At 46.3% G+C, this 17,681-nt stretch overlaps 1 protein-coding gene across 1 annotated transcript in view; it reads left to right on the forward strand.

Moving 5' to 3' along the window:
* The window catches only part of PLS1 (plastin 1), a 72,846-nt gene extending 71,622 nt beyond the window's left edge, over positions 1-1,224 (forward strand). Inside the window, exon 16 of the mRNA XM_075268849.1 lies at positions 983-1,224. Within this exon, the coding sequence (XP_075124950.1) occupies positions 983-1,118 (136 nt within the window). The 3' untranslated portion in view covers positions 1,119-1,224. The remainder of the gene's footprint in view (positions 1-982) is intronic.
* The last annotated feature ends 16,457 nt before the right edge of the window (positions 1,225-17,681 follow it).

Genomic DNA, 17,681 nt, shown 5'->3' on the forward strand with positions numbered 1-17,681 from the left:
GACAGAATAACGCAGCATAGCATTGTACCTCTGATTATAATCAATTTTCTATAAATAAATAGTACAAGCAAGGATAAGAAACTTTGGAATGTATTGTGAGAGAGTGAAGGGTGTTGTCTGGGAAGACAGGTATGTCCCAGCCAGGCAGCTAAAGGGTGTTTGGTAAAGACTCACACCAGGGAGGTCAGCTGACTAATCAGGCCCTAATAACAGTCTGAGTGTGAAGACTAGCAGGGTGGCACCACACTGACAGAGTTGAACTGTCCAGACCAGACCTCTAAAGCAGGTACTGTGCCACCTGTTGTTATTGCCAAGATGGGAGACTGGTAGCCAGTCTCTTGTATAGTCAGGGAAAAGTTTCCTTACGTTTAAGTTAGTTTCTCAGCCGAGAAGGATTTTGTTTGACTTATCCTGTGGCTTTGCAAAAGCAGTATATGAGTCACATGTGAATAAAGCCTGAACTTGTGTGCAATCCAGTTTCTGTGTCCCTGTTTCCTGCACTGCTACAAGCATCTACCCGAGCGATTCCCCACAGTATCTTATTAGAGAATAATGCTATCTTTTCCACTTTCCAGACTCCTTTCCTGCTCCCCTGCCTCCTGCACTGATTACATATACTGAATTCACAAAGCAAATTCATTTCTAGAGAGTAGACAGCTCTGTGTGATCAAGTCGCATGCTGCCCATAAAGTCTATAGAGAAGATAGGAGGAAGAGGGAGAAGGAGCTAGAGAATAGTTTCTATGGTATATCCCTTCATGGCCATCGACAGAGCCTCAGTGGGCCTATTTGTTCCACCAATGAATATATATGTATGTAATGTAATAAACAAGCCACATACAGTATATCGCCAGCTCTAGAATTGAGTAACATCATCATCTCATTGCATATTCTATTGACTTCTAATCACACTGACCCTATTTATATCCATGGATTTTCTAATAACCGCACCGCTGTAACATTTTTACCCCTTTTTCTTAAAGGTATGCCATTTCCATCGCCAGAAAGATCGGAGCCAGAATATATGCCCTGCCTGATGATTTAGTAGAAGTAAAACCTAAGATGGTGATGACAGTATTTGCTTGTCTCATGGGAAGAGGACTAAACAAGTTAAAATAATGTAGATGTATTCTTCCCTACTGTTTTATTGCCATTTTAAGTATGTGGAGTGCCTCCAGGGAACAGAACTGTGCTGCCCGGCAGTAATAAACTCAGTTAAATATGTACACAATGATGGAAATTAAAAATGTAATATTGTGCAATAATTAATGCTCATTGTATTATTGATCATTATTCCAGTCACCTTGGCAGGACTTGTCACTAGTTTTCTTTGTGGAATAGATATCCATGTGGCTGGCCTGGTGAACTAATCCTGTACCAAATCATATATACAAACATTGCTACATGATAAAGATGAAAGCAAGCTTTAAAGGGATATTCTCATCTCAGATATTTATGGCATATCATGTCTGATAACGGTTGGATCCCACCTCTAAGACTGACACCGCTGTGAATGGGAAGGTGGATGCACATGTACAACTCCCTCCATTCACTTCTATTAGAGTTGTGAAAAAAACAGAGAGCATCCGCTAAAAGCATGCCTCCAATTATAAAACAACCTTTCCTGAATGAATAGTGAAGATGGATATTAGAAACTTTGCAATATATCATATGTAAGAAATATGTTTCCTTCTCCACTTATCAGACTGTGCTACGTTTTACATAGAAAACTATGGAGAGGGAAAGGGGAGGAGAAGGCTGCTGGAAAAGATGCTCAAATAGGGAGTTATTTTATCACTGCTATGTTTTAATATAAGACTCTACTGCTGTGGAGTATGAAGCAGTAAATCACTTAACTAGCCAACAGCAGCCTCCTCCTTCCCCTCCCCTCTCCATAGACTTATGTGACTCTATATATATAAGGATGAGGAGAGCAGCCTAATAAGTGGAAAAGGAATCATACTTCTTTAGTAAGATATTTTACAAAGCTTCTTATACTTCCTTGTACATATATGTGAAGATGTTAAAAAATTGGAGATATGCATGAACTGTTCTCAGAACTACAATAGAAGTAAATGGAGAGAGGCATGGATGAGTGGCCAACTGTCCATTCACTGTGACCACCATAGCAGCTTAATGAGGGTCCTCCAATTTGGAGATAAGTGTGGATCTGCATGGATCAGACATTGATGGCATATCGTGTCATAAATGTCTGATGAAAATAGAACTCACATGGAAAATGTGGTGCAACCTGCAGAGAGCATGATTATAGGATATCTGTGCTATGGTTAGAAACAGTCATCTAGTCACGGGCTTGGTCCTATGGCAGCTATTCATGTATAACTGTGCACAAAGGGATACTTGTCAATCACTGATAGGTAAGGTCACCAATGTGTGATCAGGGTAAGCTGGACCCTTATGACTGCACAGATGTCAACACATGTAGTTCTGCAACTAGCTCAAACGCAGTCACGTAAAGGGAATATGTCAGGATGATTTGGGACACTAAACCACCCATAGGTCCGTATGGACCAGGGGCTTTAGTGTCCCAAATCACCCTGTTATAAAGCCATCTGTGCCTGCAATAAAAATAAAAAAGCTTTATATTTAGAGATGAGCGAACACTGTTCGATCGAATACATATTCGATCGAATATCAGGCCGTTCGAGGTATTCGATTACAATTGAATACCATGAGGCAAACGCAGTAAAAATTCATATCCCCTCCCACCTTCCCTGGCGCGTTTTTTGCACCATTAACGGCGCAGGGGAGGTGAGACAGGAACTACGATAATGGAGGCATTGAAAAAAAATCAGAAAAAGTAATTGGCTGCATAAATCAGGTGACCTCCAATTTAGACGAATGGTGGATTTAACATTCAACTAATTTGGGACTGTGAACTATGTGACTGTGAGACAGGGATAGATGTACAGGCAGGGTTAGCTAGGGATAACCTTTATTTAGGGGGGAATGTTACTCACCCAGCTCTTTGGGGCTCCATCTCGTCGGGATCCCTGTCAGCTTGAGATATGCGCAAGATGACTTTTTCCCATAGGAATGCATTGACCAGCGTTGATTGGCCGAATGCCATACAGAAGTACGGCATTCGGCTAATTAACGCTGGTCAATACATTCCTATGCCGATATGAAGCAGAGCTGAACCTGCTACACACTCAGCTCTACTGATGCTATATTGGACACTGCTACATCGGCCAGCACTTAGGGTTGAGCCGATCTTGACATTTCAGGATCGTTTTTAAAATCCAATTTCCGATCATTCAGAGATTGGATTTTAAAAACGATCCTATTCACTACACAGCATGTAGTCCAAAAATTGTTGGACCCCACGCTGTGTAGTGATGGGTGGGTTTTCAAACTGACCTCCGGGAAGCTGTTCCCTGTCCAGTTTTCCCAGGGAATAGGACAGAGACCTGGTGGGCGGACATGGGCGCAAGTCTGAACACCCTGTTACACATTTGCTGCAAATTATTTCAAGGGAAGGTGAGTTACAATAATGTTAGGGCTCATACACATGGAATAAACGCGGCGCGCAATGCACCGCATTTACGGGACAGCGGGCGTTAACGCGACCACAAAAATGCACCGTCAAAATCGCGGCGCAAACGTCCCGTAAATGCGGCGCATTGCACGCCGCGTTTACTCCGTGTGAATGAGCCCTTACATGGCTACTATACAATGCGCAGAGCCAGCTGTTTATGGCTCTGCATACTGCATATTACTGAGCAGCAGTCCTAAACAACTGATTGATATGGTAACTGGACCCCATGTCTATCAGATATTGAAGGCCTATCCTGAGGTTTGAAAAAAAACCCTTCAATATACCCTTATTGGTGAAGTAGTGTGCTCCCGATATCTCTAATAGTAAAGTTGTGCTACTCACGCTTCCCTACATTTCCAAAAGTTTTCAGATCAGGTTACCCACGGTTCCATACCAGACATAGAAGATACTCATTCCCTGTTCACTAGTAGAGATGAGCGAACACTAAAATGTTCGAGGTTCGAAATTCGATTCGAACAGCCGCTCAATATTCGTGTGTTCGAACGGGTTTCGAACCCCATTATAGTCTATGGGGAACAGATACTCGTTAAGGGGGAAACCCAAATCCGTGTCTGGAGGGTCACCAAGTCCACTATGACACCCCAGGAAATGATGCCAACACCTCTGGAATGACACTGGGACAGCAGGGGAAGCATGTCTGGGGGCATCTAACACACCAAAGACCCTCTATTACCCCAACATCACTGCCTAACAACTACACACTTTACACACTCAATACCACCTCTCTGACAGTAGGAAAACACCTTGAAACATGTGTATTTGGCACTTGCAGTGAGGAGAGCTTGTCACCAGCAGTGAATTTGGCCCTTGTAGTAAGTTGAGGTTGGCACCAACATTTGTTTTGAAAATCAGGGTGGATTGAGCCTCTAACCAGCAGAGTTGGGGCAAATTCAAGGTGGAGGGAGCCTCTAAAAACCCCAGTTTGGACCAATTCATGGTGGAGGGAGCCTATAAAAACCCTAGTTTGGACCAATTCATGGTGGAGGGAGCCTCTAAAAACCCCAGTTTGGACCAATTCATGGTGGAGGGAGCCTCTAAAAACCCCAGTTTGGACCAATTCATGGTGGAGGGAGCCTCTAAACAGCCCAGTTTGGACCAATTCATGGTGGAGGGAGCCTCTAAAAACCCCAGTTTGGACCAATTCATGGTGGAGGGAGCCTCTAAACAGCCCAGTTTGGGCAAATTCATGGTGGAGGGAGCCTCTAAACAGCCCAGTTTGGGCAAATTCATGGTGGAGGGAGCCTCTAACCAGCCCAGTTTGGACCAATTCATGGTGGAGGGAGCATCTAAAAACCCCAGTTTGGACCAATTCATGGTGGAGGGAGCCTCTAAACAGCCCAGTTTGGGCAAATTCATGGTGGAGGGAGCCTCTAAAAACCCCAGTTTGGACCAATTCATGGTGGAGGGAGCCTCTAAAAACCCCAGTTTGGACCAATTCATGGTGGAGGGAGCCTCTAAACAGCCCAGTTTGGGCAAATTCATGGTGGAGGGAGCCTCTAAACAGCCCAGTTTGGGCAAATTCATGGTGGAGGGAGCCTCTAACCAGCCCAGTTTGGACCAATTCATGGTGGAGGGAGCATCTAAAAACCCCAGTTTGGACCAATTCATGGTGGAGGGAGCCTCTAAACAGCCCAGTTTGGGCAAATTCATGGTGGAGGGAGCCTCTAAAAACCCCAGTTTGGACCAATTCATGGTGGAGGGAGCCTCTAAAAACCCCAGTTTGGACCAATTCATGGTGGAGGGAGCCTCTAAACAGCCCAGTTTGGGCAAATTCATGGTGGAGGGAGCCTCTAAACAGCCCAGTTTGGGCAAATTCATGGTGGAGGGAGCCTCTAACCAGCCCAGTTTGGACCAATTCATGGTGGAGGGAGCGTCTAAAAACCCCAGTTTGGACCAATTCATGGTGGAGGGAGCCTCTAAAAACCCCAGTTTGGACCAATTCATGGTGGAGGGAGCCTCTAAAACCCCCAGTTTGGACCAATTCATGGTGGAGGGAGCCTCTAAACAGCCCAGTTTGGGCAAATTCATGGTGGAGGGAGCCTCTAACCAGCCCAGTTTGGACCAATTCATGGTGGAGGGAGCCTCTAAAAACCCCAGTTTGGACCAATTCATGGTGGAGGGAGCCTCTAAACAGCCCAGTTTGGGCAAATTCATGGTGGAGGGAGCCTCTAAACAGCCCAGTTTGGGCAAATTCATGGTGGAGGGAGCCTCTAACCAGCCCAGTTTGGACCAATTCATGGTGGAGGGAGCCTCTAAAAACCCCAGTTTGGACCAATTCATGGTGGAGGGAGCCTCTAAACAGCCCAGTTTGGACCAATTCATGGTGGAGGGAGCCTCTAAAAACTCCAGTTTGGACCAATTCATGGTGGAGGGAGCCTCTAAACAGCCCAGTTTGGACCAATTCATGGTGGAGGGAGCCTCTAAAAACCCCAGTTTGGACCAATTCATGGTGGAGGGAGCCTCTAAACAGCCCAGTTTGGGCAAATTCATGGTGGAGGGAGCCTCTAAACAGCCCAGTTTGGGCAAATTCATGGTGGAGGGAGCCTCTAACCAGCCCAGTTTGGACCAATTCATGGTGGAGGGAGCCTCTAAAAACCCCAGTTTGGACCAATTCATGGTGGAGGAAGCCTCTAAAAACCCCAGTTTGGACCAATTCATGGTGGAGGGAGCCTCTAAAAACCCCAGTTTGGACCAATTCATGGTGGAGGGAGCCTCTAAACAGCCCAGTTTGGGCAAATTCATGGTGGAGGGAGCCTCTAAACAGCCCAGTTTGGGCAAATTCATGGTGGAGGGAGCCTCTAAACAGCCCAGTTTGGGCAAATTCATGGTGGAGGGAGCCTCTAAACAGCCCAGTTTGGACCAATTCATGGTGGAGGGAGCCTCTAAACTGCCCAGTTTGGACCAATTCATGGTGGAGGGAGCCTCTAACCAGCAGAGTTGTGGGAAAGCAGGGTGGAGGGAGCCTCTAACCAGCAGAGTTGGTGGAAATCAGGGTGGAGGGAGCCTCTAACCAGCAGAGTTGTGGGAAAGCAGGGTGGAGGGAGCCTCTAACCAGCAGAGTTGTGGGAAAGCAGGGTGGAGGGAGCCTCTAACCAGCAGAGTTGTGGGAAAGCAGGGTGGAGGGAGCCTCTAACCAGCAGAGTTGGGGGAAATCAGGGTGGAGGGAGCCTCTAACCAGCAGAGTTGGGGGAAATCAGGGTGGAGGGAGCCTAGTATTAGCAGAATTGTGCAACGCTTATGGTGGATGAGTATGAGGATGCGGAGGAATTGGAGAGGTTGAGTACAGACATGGAGTTTCATGTTGGGGTGCTTTACACAGGTGGGCACAAAAATGAAGGCTCTATCCAGTGGTGGTTCATTTTTATCAAAGTGAGCCGGCACTCTCAGCTGACAGATGGGTGCGCTTGTCAGTGATGATGCCACCAGCTGCACTGAACACCCTCTCAGATAGGACGCTGGCGGCAGGACAGGACAGCACCTCCAAGGCATATAGGGCAAGTTCAAGCCACAGGTCCAACTTCGACACCCAATACGTGTAGGGCGCAGAGGGGTCGGAGAGGACAGGGCTGTGGTCGGAAAGGTATTCCCGCAACATGCACCTATACTTCTCACGCCTGGTGACACTAGGACCCTCCGTGGCGGCACTTTGGCGAGGGGGTGCCATCAAGGTGTCCCAGACCTTAGACAGTGTGCCCCTCGTTTGTGTGGACCGGTGAGAACTTGGTTGCCTACTGGAGGAACTGCCCTCCCTGCCGCCAACGTCACATGCTGGAAACATCTCCATCATATTCTGCACCAATTTCCTGTGGCAAGCATTGATGCGATTGGCCCTCCCCTCTACCGGAATAAAAGACGAGATGTTGTTTTTATACCGGGGGTCAAGGATAGCAAAGATCCAGTACTGGTTGTCCTCCATGATTTTGACAATACGCTTGTCGGTTGTAAAGCACCCCAACATGAACTCAGCCATGTCTGCCACAGTGTTAGTTGGCATGACTCCTCTGGCCCCACCGGAAAGTTCAATCTCCATTTCCTCCTCATCCTCCATGTCTACCCATCCGTGCTGCAACAATGGGACGATTCGAAGTTGCCCGGAAGCCTCCTGTATCACCATCACATCATCGGACAACTCTTCTTCCTCCTCCTCCTCCTCCTCCATTAAACGCAGTGAAGCGGACAGATGTGTGGACCTACTCTCCAGCTGTGACGGATCGGATGCTATCCCTAACTCCTCTGTGTGATCTGAGTTATCCCTGATGTCAATCAGGGATTCTCTCAGAACACACAAGAGCGGGATTGTAAGGCTCACCATCGCATCCTCAGAGCTCACCCTCCTTGTGGACTCCTCAAAGACCCGTAGGATGTCACAAAGGTCTCTCATCCATGGCCACTCATGGATGTGAAACTGAGGCAGCTGACTTTGTGGCACCCTAGGGTTTTGTAGCTGGTATTCCATCAAAGGTCTCTGCTGCTCAACCACTCTATTCAACATCTGAAACGTTGAGTTCCAGCGTGTGGGGACGTCGCACAAAAGCCGGTGTTGTGGCACATGCAGGCGTTGCTGGAGAGATTTTAAGCTAGCAGCGGCTACTGTCGACTTGCGAAAGTGGGCGCACATGCGCCGCACTTTCACCAGTAGCTCTGGAACATTGGGGTAGCTCTTTAGGAAACGTTGCACCACTAGGTTGAAGACGTGGGCCAGGCATGGAACATGTTGGAGTCCGGCAAGCTCCAGAGCTGCTACCAGGTTCCGGCCGTTATCACAAACGACCATGCCTGGGCCCAGGTGCAGCGGCTCAAACCATATTGCCGTCTCATCGAGGAGGGCATCCCTCACCTCGGAGGCAGTGTGCTGTCTGTCCCCCAAGCTGATCAGCTTCAGCACAGCCTGCTGACGTCTACCAACGCCAGTGCTGCAACGTTTCCAACTCGTAGCTGGGGTCAATCTAACAGCGGAGGAGGAGGCGGTGGCGGAGGAGGAGGCGGTGGCGGAGGAGGAGGCGGTAGAGGAGGAGGAGGAGGGGGTGTTCTTCTCGTGTCCCTGCCAGGAATGTTAGGCGGGGAGACGAGGTACACCGGGCCAGTTTGGGAAGCAGTCCCAGCCTCAACTACATTCACCCAGTGTGCCGTCAGTGAAATGTAGCGTCCCTGTCCGCATGCACTTGTCCACGCGTCGGTGGTCAAGTGGACCTTTGTGCAAAGCGCGGAACTAAGGGCCCGCCTGATGCTGAGTGACACGTGCTGGTGCAAGGCGGGGACGGCACACCGGGAGAAGTAGTGACGGCTAGGGACGGCATAGCGAGGTGCCGCAGTTGCCATCAGGTCCAGGAAGGCGGGAGTTTCAACAAGCCGGAACGCCAACATCTCCTGGGCCAGCAGTTTAGCGATGTTGGCGTTCAAGGCTTGCGCGTGTGGGTGGTTAGCAGTGTATTTCTGCCGCCGCTCCAATGTCTGAGAGATGGTGGGTTGTTGTAAAGAAACGCCTGATGGTGCCTTTGATGGTGCAGGAGAAGGAGATAAGACAGGAACAGGGGAGGATGAGGGAGAAGTCAACAAAGTGGCGGAGGCAGATGAAGTGGTGTCCTGGCTCGTCCTCTGGAGTGCATCGCCAGCACAGTCAGCAGTGGCAGTGGCAGAGGCAGAGGCAGTGGCAGAGGCAGTGGCAGTGGCGTGAACGGCAGGCGGCCTTTGTCCTGCCGTTGCTGCCTGCCACTGATTCCAGTGCTTGGATTCCAAATGACGGCGCATTGAAGTGGTGGACAGGTTGCTCTTCTCAGAGCCCCTAATCAATTTCGAGAGGCAAATTGTGCAGACAACACTATATCTGTCCTCGGCGCATTCCTTGAAAAAACTCCACACCTTCGAGAAACCTGCCCTCGAGGTGGGAGTTTTTCGGGGCTGGGTACGAACTGGAACATCTTGGGAGATTCCGGGTGTGGCCTGGCTTCGCCTAAGCTGCTGACCTCTGCCTCTGCCTCTAGCTACCCTTTTTGGTGCTGCACCTGCCTCAACATCCACACTACTTTCCCCGCTTGACATCCCCCCTGTCCAGGTCGGGTCAGTGTCCTCATCATCCACCACTTCCTCTTCCAACTCCTGTCTCATCTCCTCCTCCCGCACAATGCGCCGGTCAACTGGATGCCCTGACGGCAACTGCGTCACATCATCATCGATGAGGGTGGGTTGCTGGTCATCCACCACCAAATCGAACGGAGATGGAGGAGACTCTAGTGTTTGAGCATCTGGACACAGATGCTCCTCTGTTAGGTTCGTGGAATCGTGACGTGGAGAGGCAGGTTGAGGGACAATGAAAGGAGCGGAGAACAGCTCTGGGGAGCAGGGACAGTTGGGGTTATTGTTCTGTGAAGCTTGGGAATTTTGGGAGGAAGGAGGACAAAACTGTTGGGTAATAGGAGGAGAGGAGGCAGAGTCTGACTGGCTGCTGGACAATGTGCTGTAAGCGTTCTCTGACAGCCATTGCAAGACCTGTTCCTGGTTCTCGGGCCTACTAAGGTTTGTACCCTGCAGTTTAGTTAATGTGGCAAGCAACCCTGGCACTGTGGAGTGGCGCAATGCTTGCTGCCCCACAGGAGTAGGCACAGGACGCCCTGTGGCTTCACTGCTACCTTGCTCCCCAGAACCATTCCCCCGACCTCGCCCACGGCCTCGTCCACGTCCCTTTCCGGGAGCCTTGCGCATTTTGAATTCCCAGTTAGAAATTGGCACTATATACCAGTAGCAAAAATTGTGGGTGCACGTAACCCCAATATATTCTTTGAATTCCCAGTCAGACAATGGCACTATATACCAGTAGCAAGAAATGAGGGTATTTATAACCCCAATATGTTCTTTGAATTCCCAGTCAGACAATGGCACTATATACCAGTAGCAAGAAATGAGGGTATTTATAACCCCAATATATTCTTTGAATTCCCAGTCAGACAATGGCACTATATACCAGTAGCAAAAATTGTGGGTGCACGTAACCCCAATATATTCTTTGAATTACCAGTCAGAAACTGGCACTATATGGCAGTAGCAAGAAATGAGGGTATTTATAACCCCAATATATTCTTTGAATTCCCAGTCAGACAATGGCACTATATACCAGTAGCAAGAAATGAGGGTATTTGTAACCCCAATATATTCTTTGAATTCCCAGTCAGACAATGGCACTATATACCAGTAGCAAGAAATGAGGGTATTTGTAACCCCAATATATTCTTTGAATTCCCAGTCAGACAATGGCACTATATACCAGTAGCAAGAAATGAGGGTATTTATAACCCCAATATATTCTTTGAATTCCCAGTCAGACAATGGCACTATATACCAGTAGAAAGAAATGAGGGTATTTATAACCCCAATATATTCTTTGAATTCCCAGTCAGACAATGGCACTATATACCAGTAGCAAAAATTGTGGGTGCACGTAACCCCAATATATTCTTTGAATTACCAGTCAGAAACTGGCACTATATGGCAGTAGCAAGAAATGAGGGTATTTATAACCCCAATATATTCTTTGAATTCCCAGTCAGACAATGGCACTATATACCAGTAGCAAGAAATGAGGGTATTTATAACCCCAATATATTCTTTGAATTCCCAGTCAGACAATGGCACTATATACCAGTAGCAAGAAATGAGGGTATTTGTAACCCCAATATATTTTTTGAATTTCCAGTCAGACAATGGCACTATATACCAGTAGCAAGAAATGAGGGTATTTGTAACCCCAATATATTCTTTGAATTCCCAGTCAGACAATGGCACTATATACCAGTAGCAAGAAATGAGGGTATTTATAACCCCAATATATTCTTTGAATTCCCAGTCAGACAATGGCACTATATACCAGTAGCAAAAATTGTGGGTGCACGTAACCCCAATATATTCTTTGAATTACCAGTCAGAAACTGGCACTATATGGCAGTAGCAAGAAATGAGGGTATTTATAACCCCAATATATTCTTTGAATTACCAGTCAGAAACTGGCACTATATGGCAGTAGCAAGAAATGAGGGTATTTGTAACCCCAATATATTCTTTGAATTCCCAGTCAGACAATGGCACTATATACCAGTAGCAAAAATTGTGGGTGCACGTAACCCCAATATATTCTTTGAATTACCAGTCAGAAACTGGCACTATATGGCAGTAGCAAGAAATGAGGGTATTTGTAACCCCAATATATTCTTTGAATTCCCAGTCAGACAATGGCACTATATACCAGTAGCAAGAAATGAGGGTATTTATAACCCCAATATATTCTTTGAATTACCAGTCAGAAACTGGCACTATATGGCAGTAGCAAGAAATGAGGGTATTTGTAACCCCAATATATTCTTTGAATTCCCAGTCAGACAATGGCACTATATACCAGTAGCAAGAAATGAGGGTATTTATAACCCCAATATATTCTTTGAATTCCCAGTCAGACAATGGCACTATATACCAGTAGCAAGAAATGAGGGTATTTATAACCCCAATATATTCTTTGAATTCCCAGTCAGACAATGGCACTATATACCAGTAGCAAGAAATGAGGGTATTTGTAACCCCAATATATTCTTTGAATTCCCAGTCAGACAATGGCACTATATACCAGTAGCAAAAATTGTGGGTGCACATAACCCCAATATATTCTTTGAATTCCCAGTGAGACAATGGCACTATATACCAGTAGCAAAAATTGTGGGTGCACGTAACCCCAATATATTCTTTGAATTCCCAGTCAGACAATGGCACTATATACCAGTAGCAAAAATAGTGGGTGTATATAGCCCCAATTCTATTGCTAGGGGACTTGCAGGGTATTTCTGAGGTGAAGGTGGGGGGGCACACCGTTGGAACGGGGATTTGGGGTGTATATATGGGGTATACGGGAATACACTGTCAGTGTGTTCCATTCAGGATCCTGGGAAAGCTGGGTTGCGGCGATTGAGCCCGTCAGTGCCACGTTACATTGACAAGCTTCTCCCTGGAATTGAAGTTATATGTAAGCCCAATATATTCTTTGAATTCCCAGTGAGACAATGGCACTATATGGCAGTAGCAAAAATAGTGGGTGTATATAGCCCCAATTCTATTGCTAGGGGACTTGCAGGGTATTTCTGGGGTGAAGGTGGGGGGGCACACCGTTGGAACGGGTATCGGGGGTATATATCGGGTATACGGGAATACACTGTCAGTGTATTCCATTCAGGATCCTGGGAAAGCTGGGTTGCGGCGATTGAGCCCGTCAGTGCCACGTTACACTGACAAGCTTCTCCCTGGAATTTAGCTCTTACAAGAGCTGTTGTGGTTGTCTTCTCCTTCCTATCCTAGCCTGTCCCTGCCTACCCAGAATCTAACCCCTAGCTAACTGGACGGAAACCTCCGTCCTCGGTGAATTGCAAGCTCAGAATGACGCGAACCTGGGCGGCGCTGTTCTTTTAAATTAGAGGTCACATGTTTTCGGCAGCCAATGGGTTTTGCCTACTTTTTTCAACGTCACCGGTGTCGTAGTTCCTGTCCCACCTACCCTGCGCTGTTATTGGAGCAAAAAAGGCGCCAGGGAAGGTGGGAGGGGAATCGAGTAATGGCGCACTTTACCACGCGGTGTTCGATTCGATTCGAACATGCCGAACAGCCTAATATCCGATCGAACATGAGTTCGATAGAACACTGTTCGCTCATCTCTATTCACTAGTAGAAATAAGAGGCACCCTATATATTTTCCAAGAGTCACAGTAGTCACAGCAGACTACCTGCTTTCCCAGTAGTCAAATAGGTCTATTATCCTAAGTCTGGTACCATGCTAGCCAGTTGAAAGAAGACTTTTTCTTTTTATATCCGCTGAAGAAAGATGAAGAAATCTGTTTAACATACTTTATTTTAGTTAGCTATTAAAAATATCAGAGCTGGAAAACAATTTTCAATTTGTCTTATTTTACTACTCTCGGATGGCCAAGGTTTACAGAAAAAAAAAATTGTGTCTCTGCATTCAGGACCATAAAAGTTTGCATATTTTTATAGCATATAAAAAAATGTTTTTCTTAAATTAACTTAAAATTCAGTTTACATTTTTATTAGTCTCACTAGCTGACTTCTCTTCATCACATTTATTATACTCTGGAATACTTTGACAATTCACTGACAGACAATTTATATGGGATCTGTTAAGACGCAAAATGGTGAACGCCATAGTAGGGAAAAAAAAATCAAAACTGCCGAACCGCCATTTTTGTGCTAGTTTTCCTCTGATAAAAATGTGAATAAAAAGTGATCAAAGCAACAGACATTCCCCAAAATGGTATAACTAAAAAGTATATCTGGCCTCGCAACAAAAGATGCTGTTGTTTCAGAACATATCCCTGACCAAAGATGTAACTTGAATGTCCTGGGCCCCAATGCAAAATCTATAACATGGCTCATATTTACCAAGTGCTATGTATAAACTGTTAAGAGGCTATTAGGACCCATCATTCTCCAGGGCCTGGTAGCAAATGCTACCTATGGACCCTCTCTAGCTATACTACTGTCTCTGATTCACACTGCTAAGTCTCAAGTTGAAGGAAAGAGCCAGACAATAGAGATGAGCGAACAGTGTTCTATCGAACACATGTTCGATCGGATATCAGGGTGTTCGCTATGTTCGAATCGAATTGAACACCGCGTGGTAAAGTGCACCAAAATTCGATTCCCCTCCCACCTTCCCTGGCGCCTTTTTTGCACCAATAACAGCGCAGGGGAGGTGGGACAGGAACTACGACACCGGGGGCATTGAAAAAAATTGGAAAAAGTCATTGGCTGCCGAAATCAGGTGACCTCCATTTTAGACGAATAGTGGATTTCAAATCCGGGTCATATGAGAATGTGAACTTTGTGACTATGAGACAGGGATAGCTGTACAGGCAGGGATAGCTAGGGATAACCTTTATTTAGGGGGGAATGTTATTAAAAATAACTTTTTGGGGCTCTATCGGGTGTGTAATTGTGATTTTTGTGAGATAAACTTTTTCCCATAGGGATGCATTGGCCAGCGCTGATTGGCCGAATTCCGTACTCTGGCCAATCAGTGCTGGCCAATGCATTCTATTAGCTTGATGAGGCAGAGTGTGCAGAAGGGTTCAAGCGCACCCTCGGCTCTGATGTAGCAGAGCCGAGGCTGCACAAGGGTTCAAGCGCACCCTCGGCTCTGATGTAGGAGAGCCGAGGGTGCACTTGAACCCTTGTGCACCCTCGGCTCTGCTACATCAGAGCCGAGGGTGCGCTTGAACCCTTGTGCACACTCTGCTTCATCAAGCTAATAGAATGCATTGGCCAGCGCTGATTGGCCAGAGTACGGAATTCGGCCAATCAGCGCTGGCTCTGCTGGAGGAGGCGGAGTCTAAGGTCGGACCTGAATGGAGACTGGTGTGGAGCGATCTTAGACTCCGCCTCCTCCAGCAGAGCCAGCGCTGATTGGCCGAATTCCGTACTCTGGCCAATCAGCACTGGCTAATGCATTGTATTGGCGTGATGAAGCAGTGCTGAATGTGTGTGCTTAGCACACACATTCAGCTCTACTTCATCGGGCTAATAGAATGCATTGGCCAATCAGCGCTGGCCAATGCATTCTATTAGCGTGAACTGAGTTTGCACAGGGGTTCTAGTGCACCCTCGGCTCTGCTACATCAGATTGCTACATCTGATGTAGCAGTGCCGAGTGTGCATCAGATGTGTAGTTGAGCAAAACTGACTCAGCACTGCTAAGTCTCTGCATTCGCATAGGAATGCATTGGCCAGCCTTCGGCCAATCAGCGCTGGCTCTGCCGGAGGAGGCGGAGTCTAAGGTCGGACCTGAATGGAGACTGGTGTGGAGCGATCTTAGACTCCGCCTCCTCCAGCAGAGCCAGCGCTGATTGGTCGAGTTCCGTACTCTGGCCAATCAGCACTGGCCAATGCATTTCTATGGGGAAAAGTTAGCTTGCGAAAATCGCAAACTGACAGGGATTTCCATGAAATAAAGTGACTTTTATGCCCCCAGACATGCTTCCCCTGCTGTCCCAGTGTCATTCCAGGGTGTTGGTATCATTTCCTGGGGTGTCATAGTGGACTTGGTGACCCTCCAGACACGAATTTGGGTTTCCCCCTTAACGAGTTTATGTTCCCCATAGACTATAATGGGGTTCGAAACCCATTTGAACACTCGAACAGTGAGCGGCTGTTCGAATCGAATTTCGAACCTCGAACATTTTAGTGTTCGCTCATCTCTACCAGACAACAAACTACTGACAGGACCCCAGGACAGATATGATATATATAGGGGCTCAGTGGTAAGCTTTGCACCGCTGGAGTCCTGGGTTCAAATCCTGCCAGGAACAACATCTGCAAGGAGTTTGTATGTTCTCCCTGTGAATTCCCTCCCATTCTACAAAGACGTACTGATAGGGAAAAAAAAATGTACATTGTGATCCCTATATGGGGCTCACAATCTACATTAAAAAAATAGAGATCTATAATATGCATGTTGTATATGAGATATATGCTGTATGTATGTAGTATATGAGTGACATGTGCTCTATGCATATAGTATATGAGAGATGTGTACAGTATGCATGTAGTTTTTGAGGTCAGTATAATTAAAATCTCTCACTGGCGTGAGATGCACCAGAAATCTTACAAGGCTTCAGCCTCTTAATAATTCTGATGCATCTTGGGAGGTCTCCTATGCCACACTTGAAATATACACCAGTCAAGTACTTGTGAAAATTTCAGCTATATCTCATGCCAGTCTTCTAACCTGAATTATAGGAAATCTGATGACGTGAGGCGTCCCCGACCTTGGCCCACCTTGGTCCCAACCTGCTCTACCCACTGTCTTAGAAACTGGGGAGAGGGAAAGAAAAAGGGCAAAGAAGCATCTTGGATGCAGGTTGGGTCCATGCGCCAGTTCTACACCAGTTTTATGGAATACATATATAGTAATTTCCCCCCTTCATTGAATATAGTTAGTGAGCAAGTGTTTGTGTATTATGTGTCAAAAGAGTGAGCAGCCTGCATGTGACATGTGCGAGGACTGTGTATTCAACACTTTTTCAATGTATACTCCTTACTAAGACACATAAGACTGACCGCCACAATCACAGGCTTCAAGAAGGCCCTGAAGACTCACCTATTCAGGAAGGCCTACAACCTCCAATAACACTACTGTCACCACACCACCATCTGAACAGTCACTACCCACACCTACTGCACTTACTGTCTCTATCCCTTTTCCCCCATAGATTGTAAGCTCTTGCGGGCAGGGCCCTCTATCGCACTGTGCCAGTCGGTCACTGTTAGTATTATATTTGTTTGTATATTTTTTTAATTTTTTTTTAAATGTAGATTGTGAGCCCCACATAGAGCTCACAATGTACATTTTTCCCTATCAGTATGTCTTTGGAATATGGGATAGAAATCCATGCAAACACGGGGAGAACATACAAACTCCATGCAGATGGTTTTATGCCCTTGGCGGGATTTGAACACCAGGACCCAGCGCTGCAAAGCTGCAGTGCTAACCACTGAGCCACCGTGTGGCCCCCTATATTTGTTTGTATATTTTGTGTACTGTATATAAAAGCTCAAATGTAAAGCACCATGTAATTAATATAATAATGTACAGCACATGGAATTAATATCATAATGCACGGCACCATCGAATAAATATAATAATGTACAGCACATGGAATAAATATAATAATGCACAGCACATGGAATTAATACCATAATGTACAGCACCATGGAATTAATGCTATATAAATAAATAATAATAATAATGATGCAGCAAAATCTGCATCGATAAAAGCAGCTATTCCACAACATGAGGCCTTAGCTTATGTCTAGTAAGTTGACAGGCGAAGTTGACATGACCATGGACTAATTTTTATCACATGGGAGTAAGCAGAAAGAAAGATCCCAAAGATCCAGAAATCCATGAAGAATCGATAGCGAAATTATATTGGAAAATTGTACAACTGTTCATTATAGAAACAATAACATTAAAGGGGCTCTATCAGCAAAATCATGCTGCTAGAGCCCCACATATGCGTGAATAGCCTTTAAAAAGGCTATTCAGGCACCGTAAATGT

This window comes from Leptodactylus fuscus, chromosome 3 (genome assembly GCF_031893055.1).
Source record: "Leptodactylus fuscus isolate aLepFus1 chromosome 3, aLepFus1.hap2, whole genome shotgun sequence".
NCBI classification, from domain to species: domain Eukaryota; kingdom Metazoa; phylum Chordata; class Amphibia; order Anura; family Leptodactylidae; genus Leptodactylus; species Leptodactylus fuscus.